The sequence below is a fragment of the Mustela nigripes genome, chromosome 7 (assembly GCF_022355385.1).
Source record: "Mustela nigripes isolate SB6536 chromosome 7, MUSNIG.SB6536, whole genome shotgun sequence".
Classification (NCBI taxonomy): domain Eukaryota; kingdom Metazoa; phylum Chordata; class Mammalia; order Carnivora; family Mustelidae; genus Mustela; species Mustela nigripes.
In genome coordinates this window covers 39432895-39453330 of record NC_081563.1, presented here as the reverse complement: position 1 = coordinate 39453330, position 20436 = coordinate 39432895, and the positions used below count along the sequence as shown (strand labels likewise).

The window sequence follows — 20436 nt, the reverse complement described above, 5'->3', positions numbered from 1 at the left end:
CAAATCCAGACATCCTTTCAATGACATGATTTATAAATCTAAAGTGTTTATTATCAGTTATATGCCATCTAGCATATAACAAATATACATAGCATATAGCAAAAATACATTTTTTTCTCAATAAATACAAAAGAAAACCACAATTCATGGGAGTAAGGAATAATATTAGAAAAATGGGAGGAAAGGAAAGAACTCTGATGTGCTTCAATATTTCTTACACAGCATACCTAAAATAAAAGCAATCTAAGGAGGATTGAACTGGCCAGGATCTATGCATGACCAAAAATTTTTTTAAAAAATGACAGAGCAAACTGAAATTAGTCAGGTTCTTTTAAAGTAAATAGAAACGAATAATTCAAATCACTAAGAAAATTTTTTAAAATTATCATAAATATGACCTGAGCTGAAAGAATGACAAGCAACCGAGAGAATACTTATCTTGTTTCTAGCAGACATTTTCAATTTAAAAACAAAAACCAACAGCCCTCTCTTAAGAGCTAAAACCAATGTTTGTGCTAATTAGCTTAGCTGGTGACTTCAGAATGCCAGAAGACAGGATTTCAATCTCAGTCTTTCAGTTGTCCTGCCAGAGATGATTGTTCTAACCCAAGCCAGGCATCTGACAGATGTAAGTGACTGGCCCCAAGGGACACAAGCCAGACACTGGTGGTCAGTGCAAACACTGAATGTCATTAGAAAAATTAAATGTATGTCCTACTATCATTAACACATGGAAAACCACATAAATATATTCCATTTTCCTTAAGAGTCATTTTTCAACTACTAATACCTTGTGAGGCTTAAAAAATATTTTAGAGGAAAACAATTTAGTGATTAGAATTTATAATGCTAACATTCACTATCATTCATTATTTGTTCTACATTTCACTCAGGTGTCCCTTTATCAGAATTTTTTTGCGACTCTCTATCTCCTTATTCTTCTTTTTAGTATTTTCCACTAACTTGATGCTATATTAAATATTTACTTATGTATTGCATACCTCTCCCAACTGGAATGTGAGGTGCCTGAGAAAGCAGGGACTTAGCCTGATGTATGTTCCTGGTATATCTCCAGGGCCTGGCATACAACTAACTGCTAAATAAACTAGTTGAATTTTGTCACCTATTAACAGAGTTTAATTTATGTTTATCTGTATTATTATTTTTTAATTTTATTTATTTATTTAAGAGAGAGAGAGAGGGAGAGAGAGCAAGCAGAAGAAGAGGCAGAGGAGGAGAGGGAGAAACAATGTGAAGCAGGCTCCACGCTCACATGAGGGGCTTGATTCCACAACTGTGAGATCATGACCTGAACTGAAACCAAGAGTCAGAAGCTTAACCAACTGAGTTACCCTGACGCCCCCACAGTTATCTTTTTTTTTCCCCTCAAGATTTTATTTATTTATTTGATAGAGAGAGAGATCACAAGTAGGCAGAGAGATAGGCAGAGAGAGAGGGGAAGCAGGCTCCCTGCTGAGCAGAGGCTTAACCCACTGAGCCATCCAGGCACCCCCCGACAGTTATCTTTAATAGAACATTAAAGAGCAGTGAGGGTGCCTGGGTGGCTCAGTGGGTTAAGTGTGTGCCTTTGGCTCAGGTTACTCTCAGGGTCCTGGGAACCAGTCCCACATTGGGCTCCCTGCTCAGCTGGGAGCCTGCTTCTCCCTTTCCTTCTGCCCAGTCTCTCCTGCTTACGCATGTTCTTTCTCTCTCTCTCAAATAAGTAAATAAAAGCTTCTTTTAAAAAGTCTTAAAAAAAAAAAAGAACATTAAAAAACAGATCATTTATAAGCCTAGAATATATGTTAATTAGTGAACCAGAATGTGTTCATTGTCTACAGGCAGAATCCTACATACCAAAAGAATATTTAAACTTTGACATGGCTTTTTCAAGTTTGGAAGGTGTTCAGCATCTATTTATCATTCATCTTTATGGGATCACTCAATGTATGGAGAAACATTTAGATAGAGAATACAGATAAATGGGACAGGTGATTCAACTCAGTATCAGTAAATAAAATTAAAAATTATCAAAGCCAACAAGTCTTTCTTGATCAGACCATCAGATATAAATATCTGGGAAAGGAAATGGAATAACTATTTACTTATGAATTAAAGCTTTAGAGATGCTAGTTTATTTTTCAAATACAATTAATTGACAGAGAAATAAACTAGAATTTGATGGATAATGCACAGACTACACCCATAATCTCCCAGGTTCTCCCTTTGCTGAATTTAAAAATTACAGAATTAGAGTATTTGACAGGTAAAAGGTCAAACACAATTGGAAGACTGCATGTCAAGGAAAGTGATGAATAGCTTATGTAATCACCTGAAGAATTCCCAAACCTCAACTCTTTAACCTTTAACTCCGTGGACCACAGTATTATTCCACTCTCTTTACATGTATATGTTTTATTTGAGGCCAGGTACAAGACAAAATCTGTCTATCCATAATTATATTGCAAATCTACGACAGGACCAGATCTGCATCTAAGGTCTCTGAACTCCTAGCTTTTTTTTACTATGTTTTGACATTACTGTCCTCAGAAAGAAATATGAAGAAGCTGTGAATCTAACTTAGCCAACCCCAGAGTGAAATGACAAGAGTACTAGACAAGAAATCTGGGGCCCTGGGATTTGATCCTGATTCAATAATCATAATTTTAGCGAAAATCATGCTGTTAATTTATTTGAGATTTTACTTTAAGTGATCTTATATTTTTAAAAATTTAACTTTAGCCTTGTCCTAAATAATATTTATGAAATTACATGTTCAATATAATACTGACTAATTTGCATTAAAATCCATAAATGATAATGTATGCCCACTCATTTACCATGAGTGATATATAAAGCACACTCTGTGAAACATAAAAGACTATTTTTTAGGCCCTTCATAGCTCTACATAGCTCTAATATGCTAATTAAATTTCACAGTTTTGATATCACAAGAATTTAGGGTTTAAAATGATCATTTCATCAATTTCACAAGCTGAGTAATGAGCACTCCCCACCATTCCCCACAATATCTCATCCTCTATAGTCATGAAGTTGGCTATTTCCCCAATAGAAGGATTTTCTTACTTTGATTTCCAGGTTCTTCCTTTAGATACAAAAACCACTTGGATCACTGAATTAAAAACTGTTAACCAGGGGCACCTTGGTGGCTCAGTGGGTTAAGCCGCTGCCTTCGGCTCAGGTCATGATCTTGCGTCCCGGGATCGAGTCCCGCATCGGGCTCTCTGCTTGGCAGGGAGCCTGCTTCCTCCTCTCTCTCTCTCTGCCTGCCTCTCTACCTACTTGTGATCTCTCTCTGTCAAATAAATAAATAAAATCTTAAAAAACAACAACAACAACAAAAAAAACTGTTAACCAAAACTGAAACAGTGCAAATAGCTCAACAAAAGGAATATATCTGTGTAGTTCTTACTTTAATGAAGATCCAACAACTACAATGGATTTGTCAACTCTGTTTTCCCAAAGCTTTCTCTCCCCTCTCTTCAATTTTCATTTTCCTTGGTCTGCAAAACCTCTTTAAGAGGTCATTGGAGCCTCCCTATGTGGGCCCCCTATGTGGGCCGACTTATGTTTAAGAAAAATGACACAGGTACACAAAAGTGTCACTAGCTGGCGAGTGAATACTATTCCGGTAAAAAATAATTTTACTTCTATCACTGTTTCTTATACCTGAACCAGCCAGATGCCATCCTTTGTGTCTTCTACAAGCTCATAGAAGTGCATTTCACCACTGAAATTGGTACTAGAAATGGATTCAGATGCTTCTTCTTCCTTGAGGGCAGAATAGAGCTCACCTTCCATCAAGTCACCTGAAGAAATGAAAAAAATAACACCAGTTAGATTTCAAAAATTCTACATTCCCGGGGCACCTGGGTGGCTCAGTGGTTAAACGTCTGCCTTGGCCTCAGGTGATGAGCTTCCAGGTCAGTGGGGAGTCTGCTTCTCTCTCTCTCCCTCCGCCTCTCCCCTTGCTTGTGCTTCTTCTCCCTCAAATGAATAAAATCTTAAAAAAAAAAAAATCTACATTCCCAACTTCAATAATTAATTCCACTTTACACTGTTAAAAGTCGTATCACAGTACTTTCATCTCAGTCTATAGAAAAGAAAAGTAGAACCTGAATATACCCATTTAAGATTCACTCAGTAAATATGTCATAAGAACCTACTAGTATCAGGCAAATATGAACAGATAAAAATCCACCTTCTCATGGAGCTTATATTCTAGTGGGGTCATCACATAACCTGTTAGGAAATTACTTAATTTCCTGCTAAGTCCAAAAAGCCATCACGGTATTATTTAGTTTTGTGTGTAACATGCTGGGCTTCAAATAATTTTTAAACAGTATGATTTATATACTTCTGACTTACAAGATTTAGAAATGGGTTTATAGAATTTGCCATTATCACTTGCTTAAAATAGCATAAGGCTTTTAAGACTTGATGGTTAGATACAAAATATTATCTGTAAGAAAAAAAACCTCCACATTAATACTCAAATTTACAGTGTAAATTGAGAACTTGTGTCATCAAATAAAAAGTAAACACTACTGTCAAATTAATTTTTGCCTTAATGTAAAAACAAGCATGACTGCAGCAAAATCATTTATAACAAACATTTAAATTATAAAGTTAAATTGCTACACCAAGACCTCTCTGCTATAAAATGTGTGATCCTAGTCATACTGTTGTGAGCTGTGTGTATTCTTTAAATGATATGCACATTCTTTGTATACCCACAGTGACAAGTATTTTTAGGCCCAAAGGAAGCAACACTAAATAAAAGTCAAAAGAAAAAAGTGTTACTAATTTTTTTACCATGAGAAATGATTTGGCTTTGGTAGTTCTCATACTTCTAAACCTAGAAAATTAATTTATTAGACATCTACTTTACTCCATTTCCCATCTCCCACACCTGTGGTAGAAGTCACCATAAACCAGTGAGTAAACAAGAGGCAAGGGAAAAAAATGGGTTTTACGTTTTCTTTAAAAAAAAAACAAAAAGCATCACATCTACAGAGGGTTCCCTCCTCTTCTCCAGTAGTGAGATACAAATTTGACAACCCTCAACCTGCAAATATGTAGTGCTAAAGTCGTCTGAAGTTAGTATTCTTAATGGCTACAGGGTACTAAATAAGGAAAAAAAACTATCTTGTAAAGGACACAGCAGACAGATATATTTGAAACAACAATAAAGATAACCATCAGTTAGTTTCAACTGCTTCCTACAGCAACCCAGAATGTCTTTCTCAAGTTACAGTACATTCCCCTTCTAGACATTTACCTAAACAAAGATATATTTTGTCCAGGGGGTGAAAAAAAATTAACATATTTCTTATTCAATCCTACCCCCAAACCAACAATCACTGACAATACACTGCTTAAGATGTTAAATAAATATTCTCTTAGCTATTTCCATTCTATTTCTCATTCCATTTAAGTTGATGCAGCTGTATCCGACTTCTAAAAGGAAAAATAAAAGTTTACATCCAAGACATAAAGATTTTTTTAAACACTGACAGAAATATAAACTCTTCAAAACAAAACAAGGTAGGCATTCACAAAACATATTCATTCACTTTATTTTCACCATAAAGTATGAAAAGCTAATACTCTATACAGTTAACACTTTCTCTATAAACTCATGATTTAAAATTTAAATCTTAGTCCTAAATGCCTCTTTGATATTAAGGATTCCAACATTTTTTCTTCCTGTCATTATACTATGATTACTATCCTGACAAATACTGCTATCTACAGACAACGTTTTGGGGTTTTCCTTTTCTTATATCCCTATGAATTTCAACCGACAAATAATGCTTTCTAGTTTGCCTGCAACTGGGTGACAGTCTTTAATTTAAAAAAAATTGTTTCTTGGGCGCCTGGGTGGCTCAGTGGGTTAAGCCGCTGCCTTAGGCTCAGGTCATGATCTCAGGGTCCTGGGATCGAGTCCCACATCGGGCTCTCTGCTCAGCAGGGAGCCTGCTTCCTTCTCTCTCTCTCTCTGCCTGCCTCTCAGTGTACTTGTGATTTCTTTCTGTCAAATAAATAAATAAAATCTTTAAAAAAAATAAAAAAAAAATTGTTTCTTAATAAACAATGTTAAGAACTTCCACTTATATCTGTTATTTAAAAAACAAAGCTTAAAAGGACACAGCAACACCCGGGCAAATAATTCCAGTCCTCTTCTCAAAACTGGATTCACTTTTTTTTTTTGGTAGAAAACCTGGACAGCTCTCGGAGTAGTCGGCTTAACCCTTTCAGGTAATGTCTCATTCTGGAGGAAACAGCAAGAACGAGGAAGCCCAAGTCACCCCCTCCACCCGGTGGAGGGGACCCCAGGGGCGTCCGATACTCGCCTGACTTCTCCACCAGCTCCCGGACATCCTTCTTCTCGGGCAGCCCTGAATATCCCAACCCCCGGCACTCCAGAATGGTCTTCAGCTTCTTGAAGCTCAGCGCCACCGGATCCACCAGCTGGGTGGCCAAGATGCCAGTTTCATACCACACAATGGCCTCAAAAAACCTGGCCAGGACGAACAGGACCAGAAAATAGAGGAGCAGGAAGAATAGCTTCAGCCACATCTTCCCCTGCGTCTTCTCTCTTTACAGAGAGCTCGGAAGACGAAAAAGAGAGGCGCAGAGCGGGGGAGTGGGTGCTCACGCCCGCCGGGGCGCGGGCACTGTCCCAGCGTGGTCCGGCCTCGCCGCCCTCACTGTCGCGCCATCGCCGGCCGCGGGGCTGGGGGTTTGGCTCCCGGTGCGGGGGTGAGGAAAAGAGGAGGAGGGGCCCAGGCGCAGAGCCTCTCGCGGGGCCTTCCAGTCAGGAGATGAGAAGAATAACAGGGAAAAAACTAGAAAAAGCCCATCAGTCAAACACCGAAAGGAGCGGGACGCGGGAGGGCCGGCGGGGAGGAACAAAACGAGGGACGTTACCCTGGCGGGGGGCACTGACCGAGGTGGCGGGTCGGCCTTCCAGCACCGTAATCTCAAGGGGAGGGAGGAGGCCCCCCAAAATCATTCAGATCCACAAAGGAAGCGGGGTTCTGGCGGGAGGCCGGCGCTGGAGGGGCGGCGAGCCCGGGAGGCGGTTGGGGCCGACCGGCGGCGGGCGGCGGCTGGTCAGGAGAGCGAGGCGCTCCGCCCGGCCAGGCCCCGGGCCCAGCTCGGGGAGGAGCGGCCGCCGCAGCGCAGCGCCCGGAGCCCAGGCCCCAGGCCCCGCCGGCCGCCCAGGATCCGCGAAAGGCGCGGCGAGCACCGCGGCGGCGGCTCCAGGTTCTCTCAGGCCGGCGGGCGGCGCCTTTCAGGCGGGCGGGCGGGCACCGCGGCCCGGCCCGGGAGGGGGCGTCGCGGTCTCTGCAGAGAGAAATAGGGCGCGCGGGCCGACGGTCCTGAAGAAGAAAAGCAAAAACAGGCCTGAGAGGGCTCCCCGGGCGGCCCTGGGGCGGCTTCCTGGCCTCGGAGCGCCCGCCCCGCTCAAATGGGCGGCGCGGGTCTCGGCCGCCGTCACCTACGCCCCCGCCACCTCGCGAGGCCGCGACGGTCGCCTCGGGAGCGGAGGATCAGCTGGGGCCGCGGCCCGGGCCGAGACATAACAACTGACGTCGGCGGCGGGGCGGGGCCTCGGGCGGGGCAGGGGCGGGGCAGGGGGAGGGGCCACGATGGAGCGCTCGCCGGGGCCGCGTTGGGGACAAGTGGGCGTGGAGGGGGAAGCGGGCGGCTAAAGCAGGGGTCTGGAAAGCCGTGCGGGGCCGCAAGCTCCGTTGGGCTTCAGAACAACTCCCAAAGTTGCCTGTCCGGTGCCTTCTTCACTCTTTCCTTTTGCCCTGAAGATGTTCAGCACATGATTTTGGGCTAAGGGTTGGACTTTGGACTCTGTCACTTTGTGTATTTTTCGTACAAATAGGGCAGTTAATGATCCTCTTAAAATCGGTAAAACTAGATGAGTACGTGCATGCTAGGTCCTGGTGCAGTGGAAAAATTTGGGCCCTGTCGTTTGAGAGGGTAGAAAACAATGATTTTCCGTTTCTCGAGTGAGAGTAGTTTGTGCACGAGAGTAGTTTGTGCACGACGTGTATTGGAGGAGGTTTGGCCCAAACGGGAGTTAGAACCAGGCCCACTTGTCCCTCCGGTTATAATTTTTCCTCCCCCTCTTCAGTGTTAGGGGTGTTAAAAGCCGGGTATTGGGTCGGTGAGTTCCCAGGACAAACGTGGCTGAGTGTTGATATGTCCCTGTGCAAAGTTTACATGTCTTTTCTTTTGTTACCTTTCCTGAGTGTGGCCACTGCTAGCAGGAGGAACATATATAAAGTGAGTGATGTGGGTGACTATGCACTATCCAGTTCTGTATTTAACCTCCATGGAGCATACTCTTTTCTGTCAAACCCTGTACCAGTCTTGAGGGAGAAAGAGGTTGCATAATTAAACTGAGGAGGCTGGCTTCTACCAGCTCCCTTGATCAGGAAAGAAAAGACCCAGGAATTGTGCAAAGCTGCAAAGCTGTCAAATATCCTGAACCAGGGAGGGGAGAGGGTGTAATTTTAGGAAGAATGAAGGTGTGATCTTCCATCACGGAGCAAATGAGAAATGGAAACCAAAAAAACGGACCGTGAGAATGTAGCCTCAGAACAGCACCCCTTTAAAGCACACAAAGGTATTTCAGTGGCCATCTAGTGGAGGAGAACTTGGGAGGGGATGGGCCCAAGGGAGCAGGCAGGAAGAATCAGAGGAACAGATACAAGAATGCATACCCAGCTCTAGGCCTCTGCTCCTGTGTCTTAACTAGCTTTAATGTGGCTTTGTTTCCATGGCTGGCAAATCAACATGGGAGGCTATATTAAACAGTTCATTCTAACAAGATTGTTTCTGAATTTCGGAATCCTTAGGCATGTCAAGGTGACCCTGTGACTGGGCAATGTTACTGTCCAAACCTTGACATATAATGTGAACCCTCATCTCAAAGCAATGTACTCATTAGTAAAGAGAGACTGACCCCAAATCAAATAAAAGTTGGACTGTGAGCTGAGGAGGGAACCATCCAGGCTAGAGTTTCAAATTGGAAAAATACTAGAGTGTGGGAGGGACTCCAAAGAAGGAAGTAAAGAACTCTTTTGGCATTTCTTTTTGTTTCATCTGCCTGTGATCTCAATCCCCTTGCCTTGTTCCTTCCTGGTTAAGCTCTTAGAAAAGATAACAGCACTGATCAAAGAATGAACAGGACTGGTGGGATACAGTGGTACAGGCATTTATTTACATCCTTTTCAATAGGATGTACAACTTTCCAAAGGGCAGTTTACAATAGGAGTTATAAGGTGCCCTGAAATACATGATGATTGGCCCAGTAATCCCACTTCGGGGAAGTTGTCCTGAGGAAATAATTGGACATGTGCACAGAGATGTGTGTGCAGAATTTTGCTGTTGCTGTAAAAGAATAATAATAGAAATAATAGAAAAAATAATTATTAATTATTAATAATAGGAAAAAAGAGTAAGAACAAGCAACCCAAATATCTAGCAACAGAAGACTAGTCAAATACAGTAATCTAAATGGTGAGCTACTAAGCCGCTACTAAGAACCATATAGACAAATGACTGTAGACATGAACCTATGTCCAAAAGAGAGAGTGTTTGGAGAAGGAAAGCAGGTTACTAAGAATTTTGGATCATATAATCCTATTTTTTGTGTTAGTAGACAAAGGTAGAGATATATATACACTGAAATGTAAACCACGTTCATTTTTAGATGATGGGATTTGGATAATTGAAATTCTTTAATTTTTTGTTTTATCTCTATTTCATTATTTTTCTGCAATAATCATGCATTATTTTTATAATTTTAAGATATGTTTTAAAAAAACAACCATTAAGACTGCTTCCCTGGTCTGGAGGTTTACAGCAGGAATTTATTCTCTGAGACTCTGAGGGGTGGGCTGTCTTTCCATGAGGGTGATTTCAGTTTCCACGTTGCCTAACTGGGCAGACTAATTATAATTTCTGTTCAAAGACCAGTCTGACAGAAGGATGTTTGAATTATTCATTGGTTTTCATAATCTGTTTCTCTTACAGCCAGGCTATTAACCTGAGTTCTTGATTTCGCTTCTCAGATTCTGTTTATTTGTGGGATGACATAAATCCTTATCATTTGATATTGTGGCAAGAACATGGGGACCATCTTTAGTGGGCCTGATCCAGTGTCACCTAGTATCTACTAGCTGTATCACCTTGTTAGAAAATCACAATATCTGTCTGAACTCATTTTTCTCATCTGCTAAATGGGATGCTATGTTTATCCCATGAAGCAGTTGTAAGGATTAAATGAAGCAGTGAGTGTAAAAAGTGCTTTGAAACAGACATATTGCTTATATGTAAGTAGGTAGATATTTTACATTCATTCCTTTATTCAAGCAATATTTATGACAAATCACCGAGCTTTGTTACTGAGATGAAGTCAAACAGGATCTTGTTGCCAGGTTATTTGAAGTCTAGTAGGGGAAACTTTCCAAAATTGAATATTTTTTAAAAATTAAAAAAAAATATATAGACCTCTTGTAGACCTAATAGCAGAAATACACGAAAAATACAGATACAAGTTCTCTAAAGTAATATAAAATGCAGAATCTATTTAGAGGTACAAATGAAAAAAAAATAGAAGCTAGTTCCTGGTTTTATGGGTTTCAATGAATATATTTCATCATTTGTTTTCTTCTATAACTTTCATTTATTTTTAAAAAAATTTTGTATTTGAGGGGCGCCTCAGTGGCTCAGTTGGTTAAGCATCTGCTTTTGGCTCAGGTCATGATTCCAGAATCCCAGGATCAGGCCCTGCATGGGGCTCCCAGCTCAGCAGGGGGTCTGCCTCTCCCTCTGCCCCTCAACCTGCTCATACTCTCTCTCTCTCAAATAAATAAAATCTTTAAAAAATAATTTAAAAATTTTTGTACTTGAATATAGCTGACACACAACCATTAGTTTCAGGTATTCAACATAGTAACTCAGCTTCTGTACACGTTATGCTATGCTCACCACAAGTGTAGCTACCATCTGTCACCGTACAACATTATTATAATATCATTGACTATACTCCCTGTGCTGTGCCTTTTATTCTTGTGACTTCATTCTATAACTGGAAGCCTGCTTGTATTTAATTTAAAATGAAGAATTAATTTTAGAGGAAAAAAATCAAAGTCTTTGGCTGAGCTGGATGGAATATGGAATATGGTTATTTTATTTAGGATCCAAAGAGTTCTCACTTTTTATTTTACTTCTATCAAAGTATCACCTATACACAGTTTGAAAAGTCAAATAACAACAACAAAAAAAGTCAAATAACACTTCAAGTCTTCATCCAAATCAGAACAATTTTGAAAGTGAAAGGGACAATGGTAATAAATTTTTTAAAAAGATTTTTATTTTTTCATTTGACAGAGAGAGATCACAAGTAGGCAGAGAGGCAGGCAGAGAGAGAGAAGAGGGGGGAACAGGCTCCTCGCTGAGCAGAGAGCCCAATGTGGGGCTCAATCCCAGGACCCTGAGATCATGACCTGAGCCGAAGGCAGAGGCTTAACCCACTGAGCCACCCAGGCAACGCAAGACAATGGTAATAAAATTATACCAGACTAACAAGGGTAAGCTGGGACTATCCCAACAAACCCCATCTATGAAAAAACACATCCTCTGTTTATCCCTACCCACTAGGACAAAACTACCATTTCTCAGAGAAAACTACCTTCAATTTCTTTGAAGTATTTTTCTCATGTTTTCTTTATATTTCCAAATTAGCGGTTTCTACTACTTTTCTTAATCTTTTCATTTGTTACATTACCTATTGATTTCTTACTACAGAAAATGAGGAATGATCTCTTTTACGCCCTCCACGCACACGCCATTTCCCTCTCTCATTCCCAAAATGATTATATTCTATATTCATTTCTATGTTAATGTGACCACATAAATCTCGTTGATGGCTGAACCACATCATTTATATTTCCTTTCTTGTGCAATCGTCCATTTTCCCTGGAGTTAATAATTAACTCAGATTTTGGTTTGTTCTATCTTTGATGGCTCTGTCCATTTATTCATCCCCAAATTCTCTGTCTGAACTACAAAACAGGTCAAATGGTTAATGTATCAATTCCATATTTTATTGGAACTAAATCCTCTGTCCGGGTCTTCCTGTTCTATGCTAGACCAACTCCTCTCCAGACTCTATGCAGCTTCATCCCAGGACTTCCCTTTCACAACCCTTCTATGTTAGATTCTGTTTTCTTGATCCCATGGTTGCATGTTTGTTCTTTCACTTCTTTGTTTGCATGGAACACGTCTCATCCTGCAGTGACTTATTAAAAAAGCTGGCATTGAGATAAGCTTCAGAGACCTTACATATCTAAAAATTCTTTTACTCTAGCCTCATTCTTTTCTTTTTTCAAAGTTAGGGAAGACTTGCAAGAATATTACCAAAACCTGCTTTATGCCCTTCACCAATTCACCAATTAACGTTTTTGCCATGTTTGCTCTCCATATTGTATATACATTTTTTTTTCTTGAGCCATTTAAGAATTGGTTTCAGTTACCCTTCATGTTTAAATGATAACTTGGCCAAGCATATAATTCTAAATTAGAAATCCCTTCCACTCAGAATTCTGAAACTTCTGGCTTCTGTTGTGACTTGTGTTTTCTCTCTGTAAGCTCTCAACTCTTCTTTTCATCCTTGGTATTCTGGACTTTTATGATGATGTGCCTGAGTGCAAGTCTCCTCTCCATTGTGTCGAGCCCAGTGGCCCTTTTAATATGAGTTGCCACTCGTTACCTTCAGTTCAGCGAGATTCTTTGATAATTTCCTCTGTTTCTCACTTTTCTGGAACTCCTGTTAATTAGATTTTGAAACTCCTACATTGATCCTATAATTTTATTCTTTCCTTTCTCTAGTTTTCCTCTTTTTGCCTTTTGTTCTACTTTCTGGGAGTTTTTTTTTTTTTTCAACTTCATTTTTCACCCCTTCTACTGAATTCTTAATTTTGTCTATCCTATTTTTAATTTTCAAAAGTTCTTTCTTGTCACAGGGATGTGCCTTTTCTGTAACACTCTGTTCCCCTTTTTAAAGAAATGCATGTAATACATTCTCATATCTCTCTGAAGATATTAATTAATAGTAATTCCCCCCCTAAGCTTTCTTTTGCTTTTTGTATTGCTTCTTAGACCTGGGTTCATTTTCGATCTCTTTATTTTGGACTTAGTCTTTCACCTTAGAGGCTGTCTTTAATTACTTTGTGACCCCTGGCTCTCTCCTTGTTCATAGATTCATAAATGGGAGGTACTGAAAAGTTCTCTGAGTTTGAGTGGGGCTCACTGAAGGGTAAATGGCCAAGCTACAGCCATTTCACTAGGAGGATCTATAAATTTTTCTCCTCAGCTGTTTGTTTTCTTCAGAGAGAAATCCTGCCTGGAAACTTCAGGTATGGTTATCAGCATCCTGGGACTGAGTGGGAGAAGGAGGCTGGGAATATCAAGTCTCAACCATTAGGGTTCCTCATCTCCCTCATATGACCATGACAGGAATTTCTAAGTCCAGAACTAGTCTGTTCATTTCAGAAGGCAAACCTCCCGTCTTCCTATAGGGTCAGAGAGGGGCAAGTGCTTGGCTATACAGGGTCAAATTGTACCTCATGAAATTTTTCATAAGCCCTCCTGTTTTCAGCCCTACCCACCACCTTGGGCTTCCAAAATATCATGCTTCCAATTTCAGAACCTTTCCGGAATTCTGTGGCACCAACTGTTTAGTGTGGTAGAGGTAGTGACACAGGTCCCCTACACCATGGCCTCTGACCAGCAGTCTAGACAGAGAACAGCTTTTAGCTTTTCTTGTCGTTAGGTTGGGTAAGTGACTGAATTGAGAGCAGTGGAAGGCAAGTAGGGATGTATACCTCTTTCAAGCCTGGCCCTCATAAATGGCCTCCAGCCTGAGAAGATTAGGTAGCCAGGGAGAGAGATGACGGAGAGAACATCCCTGAGACCTTTGTACTGCAGCAGACCTGGGACCCCTCGGATTTGTTCTCAAGTTTCTATTTTCTGTCTCTACATCTCTAAATCCGAGACTCAATCAGTTGCACTGAGCCAGAGGAGCAAGAGTGGGGCTTGCAAGAAGCTCAGAATGGTAGACAAGGAGTATAGGAGAAGTGATGCCAACATTTACCAATTTACCTTCTGGTGAGGACAAGGAGAATGACCTATGAAAAGGAAATAACCCCATTTTCTTTGCTTTGATCTCTAACCCCATTATGAAGAACACATTTTGGTTAAAAAAAGAAAAAGGGAGGGGGGAAGGTGGTAAAAATGGCTAGCAATGGTTAAAAGAAAGGCTAGAAATTTAAGTCCTATGTGGGTAGGTTAGGTATTTATCATCTTATGTTTGATTGATACACCCTGCTAAGCACAGATTCAAGGCAGGTAAGGGAATCACTTTAAGTCTGTCTCCAGCATATAAACATATTTGATATTTCCCATTTCAGCACAGAAATGTTAATTTCATTCATAACTAATAATAAAATGATGATATGGGTAGCGGTTGGCTTAGATAAGCTCACCTTCAGCTATGTCTCCTAGGAGCTCTTCGCTCTGGTATAAGATGATGACAGAGAGGGCTTTCCCCCTCTCTGTCCATAGCAAACAATTGTCAAACAACCAAGCAAAGATAACTGAAATGATCTATTTCTTTATTGCCAGGCCAAATGATTCACATTTTGAAAACTTACTGTTGGACAGGGTACTATTACATACTTCAGCTGATTTGAATATGGCATTTACGTTCATTAAACGAGAAGCATTAAGATTAAGGTTTTAGGCCTATAGCTACTACATTGTTTCCATGAGAAAAGCAGTTTCCCAAATGCCTTCACCAGGAGCATCCCCTGCTATGATTGTGAGAACTGTCCAGCCTGCCCTCTCCGTGTGGACATGACCCTAGTGACTATCACCATGGCATTGGTAAGTTGGGTTTCCAGTGCGTTAAGGCCATTATTTGCTGGAATAAAAATGTCCCAAAGCAATACTCAGAGACCTACGTGGCACTCACGCTGGAATCTTCAAAAAAAAGAAAGAAAGAAAAAGAAAGAAAGGGAGAAAGAAAGAAAGAAAGAAAGAAAGAAAGAAAGAAAGAAAGAAAGAAGAAAAAAAAAAGGAACCTCTTTTCACTGAGAGATACCTGCAGGACACTGAAATGAATGCACCCTGGGGGAGCGCTGCTCCCTACACTTCCGTCCATATGATAAACAGCCCTTCTCCACTACTGGGCCAGCCAGCCATCCAGAGTCACCAGAGATTTCATCTTCCAACCCAGGAACATCTAGCAGTAAAGCTCTATATAAACACTCATAAGACAAAGGTAAATAAGGGTGGAGTAAGCAAATAGAAAGTCACCTTTCCTCCTGGAGAAAACCATTCCTCCTCTGATCACCTGAAGCTACAATGACATAGGGTCTGACTAGAGCCCGACAGGGCTGACTACATAAGTACAAGCCTCCTCCACCATCCCCCACCCAGTACTAAATGAAAATGCATGCTTCCTTGTTCAAAATGCAGGAAAAAGTCATCCTTAAAAGGTACTATAGAGGGGCACCTGAATGGCTCAGTTGGTTAAGCGGCTTACTCTTGATTTCTGGGTTATGGGATCAAGTCCCCCACCTAGCTCTGCACTCAGGGAGAAGTCCGCTTGAGGATTCTCTCTCCTCCCTCTGCCTCTCCCTGACCCAGGGGGGTGGAAAGTGGGGAGGGTGTGCTCTCTCAAATAAATACATCTTCAATAAAGGGTACAATATAGAATTTTTCCTTTCTTTTCTGGTGGCTTTCTTGACCTGTCATGGTGTTTTTGATTTGCCATTTAATTAACTCTCCCTGGGTCAAGGGCTACTCATGGGGTAAGCGCAGGTCCTCACAGGAACCCAGACTCCCTCCCTCCTGCCCTAGACCCTGCAGCTGACAGTGGGCTCTGAAACAATTGCAACCTCAACACTGGGACTTGCTCAGTACCTGGATTGGAGGCAGGCAAGAGATCTGTCCCCTAAGAGTCTCACTCGAAATAGTTGTGGTGCTGCCAACCCTGGGTAAGGATGGCTGCTGCCAAGCCTTGCCTCAGATCACCTCAGCGTGCCCAACCCCAATCCTCCTGGTCCTGAGTCCAAGACCCCACTGGGTGCAGAGGGCCACAGCAGAACATGGACACCCCCCACACCTTCTTTCATACTGTGGAAATAGCTCTGTTGCTGCCCCCTTCACAGAGGGAAATGCTGACCTGGGGAGGGGTGGGGGAAAGTGGGGGGAAGGTGGGCAGGGCTCCAGGCACCAGGTGACAGAAAGCAGACTGCCAATGAGACTGGGGAGCTGGCTGCCAGGAGGTGGGGAGCTGACAGCAGGCAGACCGTGTGTGAGCTGAAGGCTCCAAGGTCTTGGCACATGCTCTGATGTTCATCAGATTTCACTTACAAAACACAAATTCAAAGGAAAAATTACTTAGAATTTCAAGATGACAACTGCAGAATAAACTCCAAGTGTTTAGGGTCCTTCTGCACTTGGGGTCCTGTGCAACTGCTCGTTCACACACCGAGGAAGCTGATTGTGTGGGGTAGACTTACTGAAGTCAACGAAGGTCCAGAAAATTCTACATTTCTGATAAAAAATGATAAAAATGTGTGGCATTTCTCATAGGCTGCCTGTACATAGTTTTATTTCTGTGCATAAACTGCTTCCTTTCCTGGATGCCATCTGCAAGGCTTAGCTTACCAGCTCTTCTCTGGCACATTATAGCCCCCCTTGAAGCCTTATCTGTTAAATAGAAATGATAACAGTAATCTCATCCGATTGTTGTGAGTACTTAGTGAAGCCAAGCTTAGAAGGCACTAAGAACAGTGACTGGCACATATTTTATACAAATGGACATACACACATATATATATTTACTCACATACACTGATACCCATACATCTCTGCTCTAACAGTATCAGAACACCTAAAAGGTACTTAATAAGTCTATTCTTTTAGATAAAAGAACATGGTATGACACGTTCTTAAATGTCAGTCTGGCAAATGGATGAAATGCAATGCAAATATAACTTTATTATTAGCAGCACGCTCTAACCAGCTGAGCTAACTGGCAGCCTAACTATGCTTTTTATTTAAAAGAGAAACCGGAAAGCATTTTTCAAAAATTCAAACCAGTTATGGTAGAATATTTTAGAAAGTAAGCTCAATTGAATCAAGCACATAGAGAAAATGAAGAAAGTTCTGAAAATCTTGGTAAATACAATTTCAGAATAAAGAAGGGCTTGTATAAAAAGATGAAAGAAATCAGAATTGATGAACGTGGAGAAGAGAAGGATAAGAGAGAATTTTTTAAAAAGCATTATTGCTTTCAATTAAAAGTGTTTGTTTTGTTAATAATGTGGTATGTGGTTATTTTTAAAAACTTAGAAGATGTATATTAGTAAAAAGAAGAAAATCGAAAATATGCTCAATCCCATCACTCACACAATGAAGAAGTTTGTACTAATTGAGAATCCTACTGTGAATATAGGTGTGATCCCCTTGATAATACTGGACATTTCATTTTAAAAAATATCTTCCAACTGTACACTTGAAGTGGCATCTAATTTCTATTTTGACTTAATTACTTCTTTTTAATAATAAATTACTTCTTTTTTTTACCTCTTATGTTTATTGTTCATATACATAATTTTTTCTCTTGTGAATTTCGTGTACCCTTAGATCATTTTTAATTAGGATGTTTTTCTTTTAAAAAATTAGAAATATTTAAAATTATATACAAAATACTGAGGATAATATAACAGACACTGCATTTCAATGTGTTTTACAGAAAGAAGCCCTGGTGAAATGAGATACATGCTGTATTAAAGTCTGCCACGTTGTTAGAAACATAAGTAAAATGTTTGTCTTTTATGCATACTGATGTGCAAGAGTTTTTAGTACATTAAGAATGTTAACAGGGGCACCTGGGTGGCTCAGTGGGTTAAGCCTCTGCCTTTGGCTCGGGTCATGATCCCAGGGTCCTGGGATCGAGCCCCACATCGGGCTCTCTGCTCTGCGGGGAGCCTGCTTCCTCCTCTCTCTCTGCTTGCCTCTCTGCCTACTTGTGATCTCTGTCAGATAAATAAAAAAAAAAAATCTTAAAAAAAAAAAAAGAATGTTAACCTTTTTCCATGCCATAGAGCGTTTATTTTAATATGTCAGACCAGTTCATCAAAGTGACTGGTAAGATCAGAACAAAAGGAAATTAGTTTAAATTAGAAATAAAAATTTTCTTAGTTGGACATGAGAAACAATTTCTTAACTGTGAAGAGAATAAATGAAAGAAAAGGAATTTGTCATAATGGAATTTCTGACCCTTCCTTTGTCTTAAAGGACTCCTGTTATATTTAATCAACTAGAATGGCACCTTTGTCTTTTGTCTTAGAGGACTCCTGTTATACTTAATCAACTAGAATGGCACCTGGGTGGCTCAATTGCTTGAGTGTCTGCCTACAGCCCAGGTCATGATCTGAGGGACCTGGGGATAAAGGCTTCCCTGCTCTGTGGGGAGTCCGCTTCTCCCTCTGCCCTGCTCATGCTCTTTCTCTCTCTCTCTCTTAAATAAATAAATAAATAAACAAATAAACAAATAAATAAATAAATAAAATCTTTAAAAAAAATGGCTAGGAAACAGAAGCTAGACCAAATGGTGGTACACGTTTTCTTCCAGTTCCATTTATTCTCTTAGATTCTAAAAAGCACTAATTTCAGAATTAGTAGCCAAAGTTCTGGGTTATTTGTCCAATTTTATTTAAATTGTGTTCCTCACCATTGCAAACAAACTGGTTGAATATTAGTAGCACTTTTGAGTAAGGGTTACTAAGTCCACTATTGTTTGGTGGTTCTGCAAATGCATGTGAATTCTCTTACGTAACAACTGGGACAAGTGTTCTATTTATAAAAAACCAGTGTTCGCTTAGGCAGCACATATACTATTTATAAAAAAAAACCCAGCATGCTTACTGCTGAGTATGGTAGTCATTAGGAATATACACAAATAGCCAACTCTATCCTTCCAGGCACATAGTAAGAACATACTTTCCTGGCCCTTTGGAGTTAGGAGTGGACATGTGACTTTCACTGGCCAGTGAAACATGACAGGAAGTGACATGTTCATTTCTGGGTCCAAGTTTAAGAGAAAGTTATATGTATAGTTCATTATATCTCAGGTACACTCAATAAAGAGGCATAATTTTATATACAGCTGAAGTTTATACATACTTATTTTTACTAAAGCTTATATAGAGAGTCTACGATAAACTACATGATTAAAGTACAAAATTTTGGGGTGCCTGGGGGGCTTAGTTGTTTAGGTGTCTGCCTTTGGTTCAGGTCATGATCTCAGGTTCTGGCATTGGGTTCCCTGCTCAGTGGGGAGTCTGATCCTCCCTCTCCCTCTGCCTTGCCCACATCCTCATGTTTGTTCTCTCTCTTTCTCTCTCAAATAAATGGATAAAATCTTAAAAAAAAAATAAAGTACATAATTTTTACACATGTATATACCTGTAAAATCATCACTACAATTAAGATAGTGAAGCTATCTATCATCTCCAAAAGTTTTTGCTTGTACCTTTATAATTCCTCCCTCCCATACCTCCTCGTCCCCATCTCCAAGAAGCCACCAGTTGCTTTACTGTCACTATCAATTAGTTCTAAATTTTCTATAGTTTAATCATATAATACATACATTTTTTTGGCTGGCTTCTTTCACTGTGCATGATGATTTTAAGATTCATCCATGTTGTTATACGTAGCAATAGTTCACTCTTTTTTAATGCTGAGTAGGATTCCACATATGTCATTGTTTACCTACTGATTAAAGCTGTTTCAAGATTTTGGCTATTACAAATAAAGCTTCTGTAAACATTTGTGTTCAAGTCTTTGTGTGCTCATAAACTTATTTTTCTCTTGAGTAAATAAATACCTATGAATGAACTGGGAAGATCATATATTCATCATATGTTCAGCTTTTTAAAAAACTGCCAAATTGTTTTCCTGGGTGGGTGTAACATTGACATTGTCACCATAAGTTCACCAGAGTTCCAGCTCTTCCACATCCTCGTCAAGCTTGGTACGGTAAATTGTTTTTTAAATTTTAGCCATTCTAATAGCTATGTAGTGTTATTCATTATGGCTTATTTTTTATTGTGGCCTTAATTTGCATTTCCCTAATGACTAAAAACATAGAGCATCTTTGTCTTATGTTTATTTGCTGTCTATGTGTCTTAAATTGTCAGTTCAACTGTTTTATTCAGTTTTTTTATTGGTTTGTTTATCTTATTGTTGAATTTTGAGAATATATACTCTGGAACAAATCCTTTATCAGATGTATTTCTTTTTTAAGGA

The 20436-nt window shown here is 40.3% G+C and overlaps 1 protein-coding gene across 3 annotated transcripts in view; it reads right to left on the bottom strand.

Annotated features, from left to right (window-relative positions):
* Positions 1–6781, bottom strand: part of LOC132021379 (charged multivesicular body protein 3) — a 98470-nt gene extending 91689 nt beyond the window's left edge. For 2 of the 3 annotated variants that reach the window (XM_059405653.1, XM_059405651.1), the window contains exons 1-2: positions 6378–6616; positions 3691–3830 (exon numbers count right to left, since the gene is read on the bottom strand). In XM_059405653.1, coding sequence (XP_059261636.1) covers positions 3691–3830; positions 6378–6603 — 366 coding nt within the window. In that variant the 5' untranslated portion in view covers positions 6604–6616. Of the gene's footprint in view, positions 1–3690; positions 3831–6377 lie in introns of all 3 variants that reach the window. The other variant, XM_059405654.1, reaches the window with a different exon arrangement.
* Between the last annotated feature and the right edge of the window lie 13655 nt (positions 6782–20436).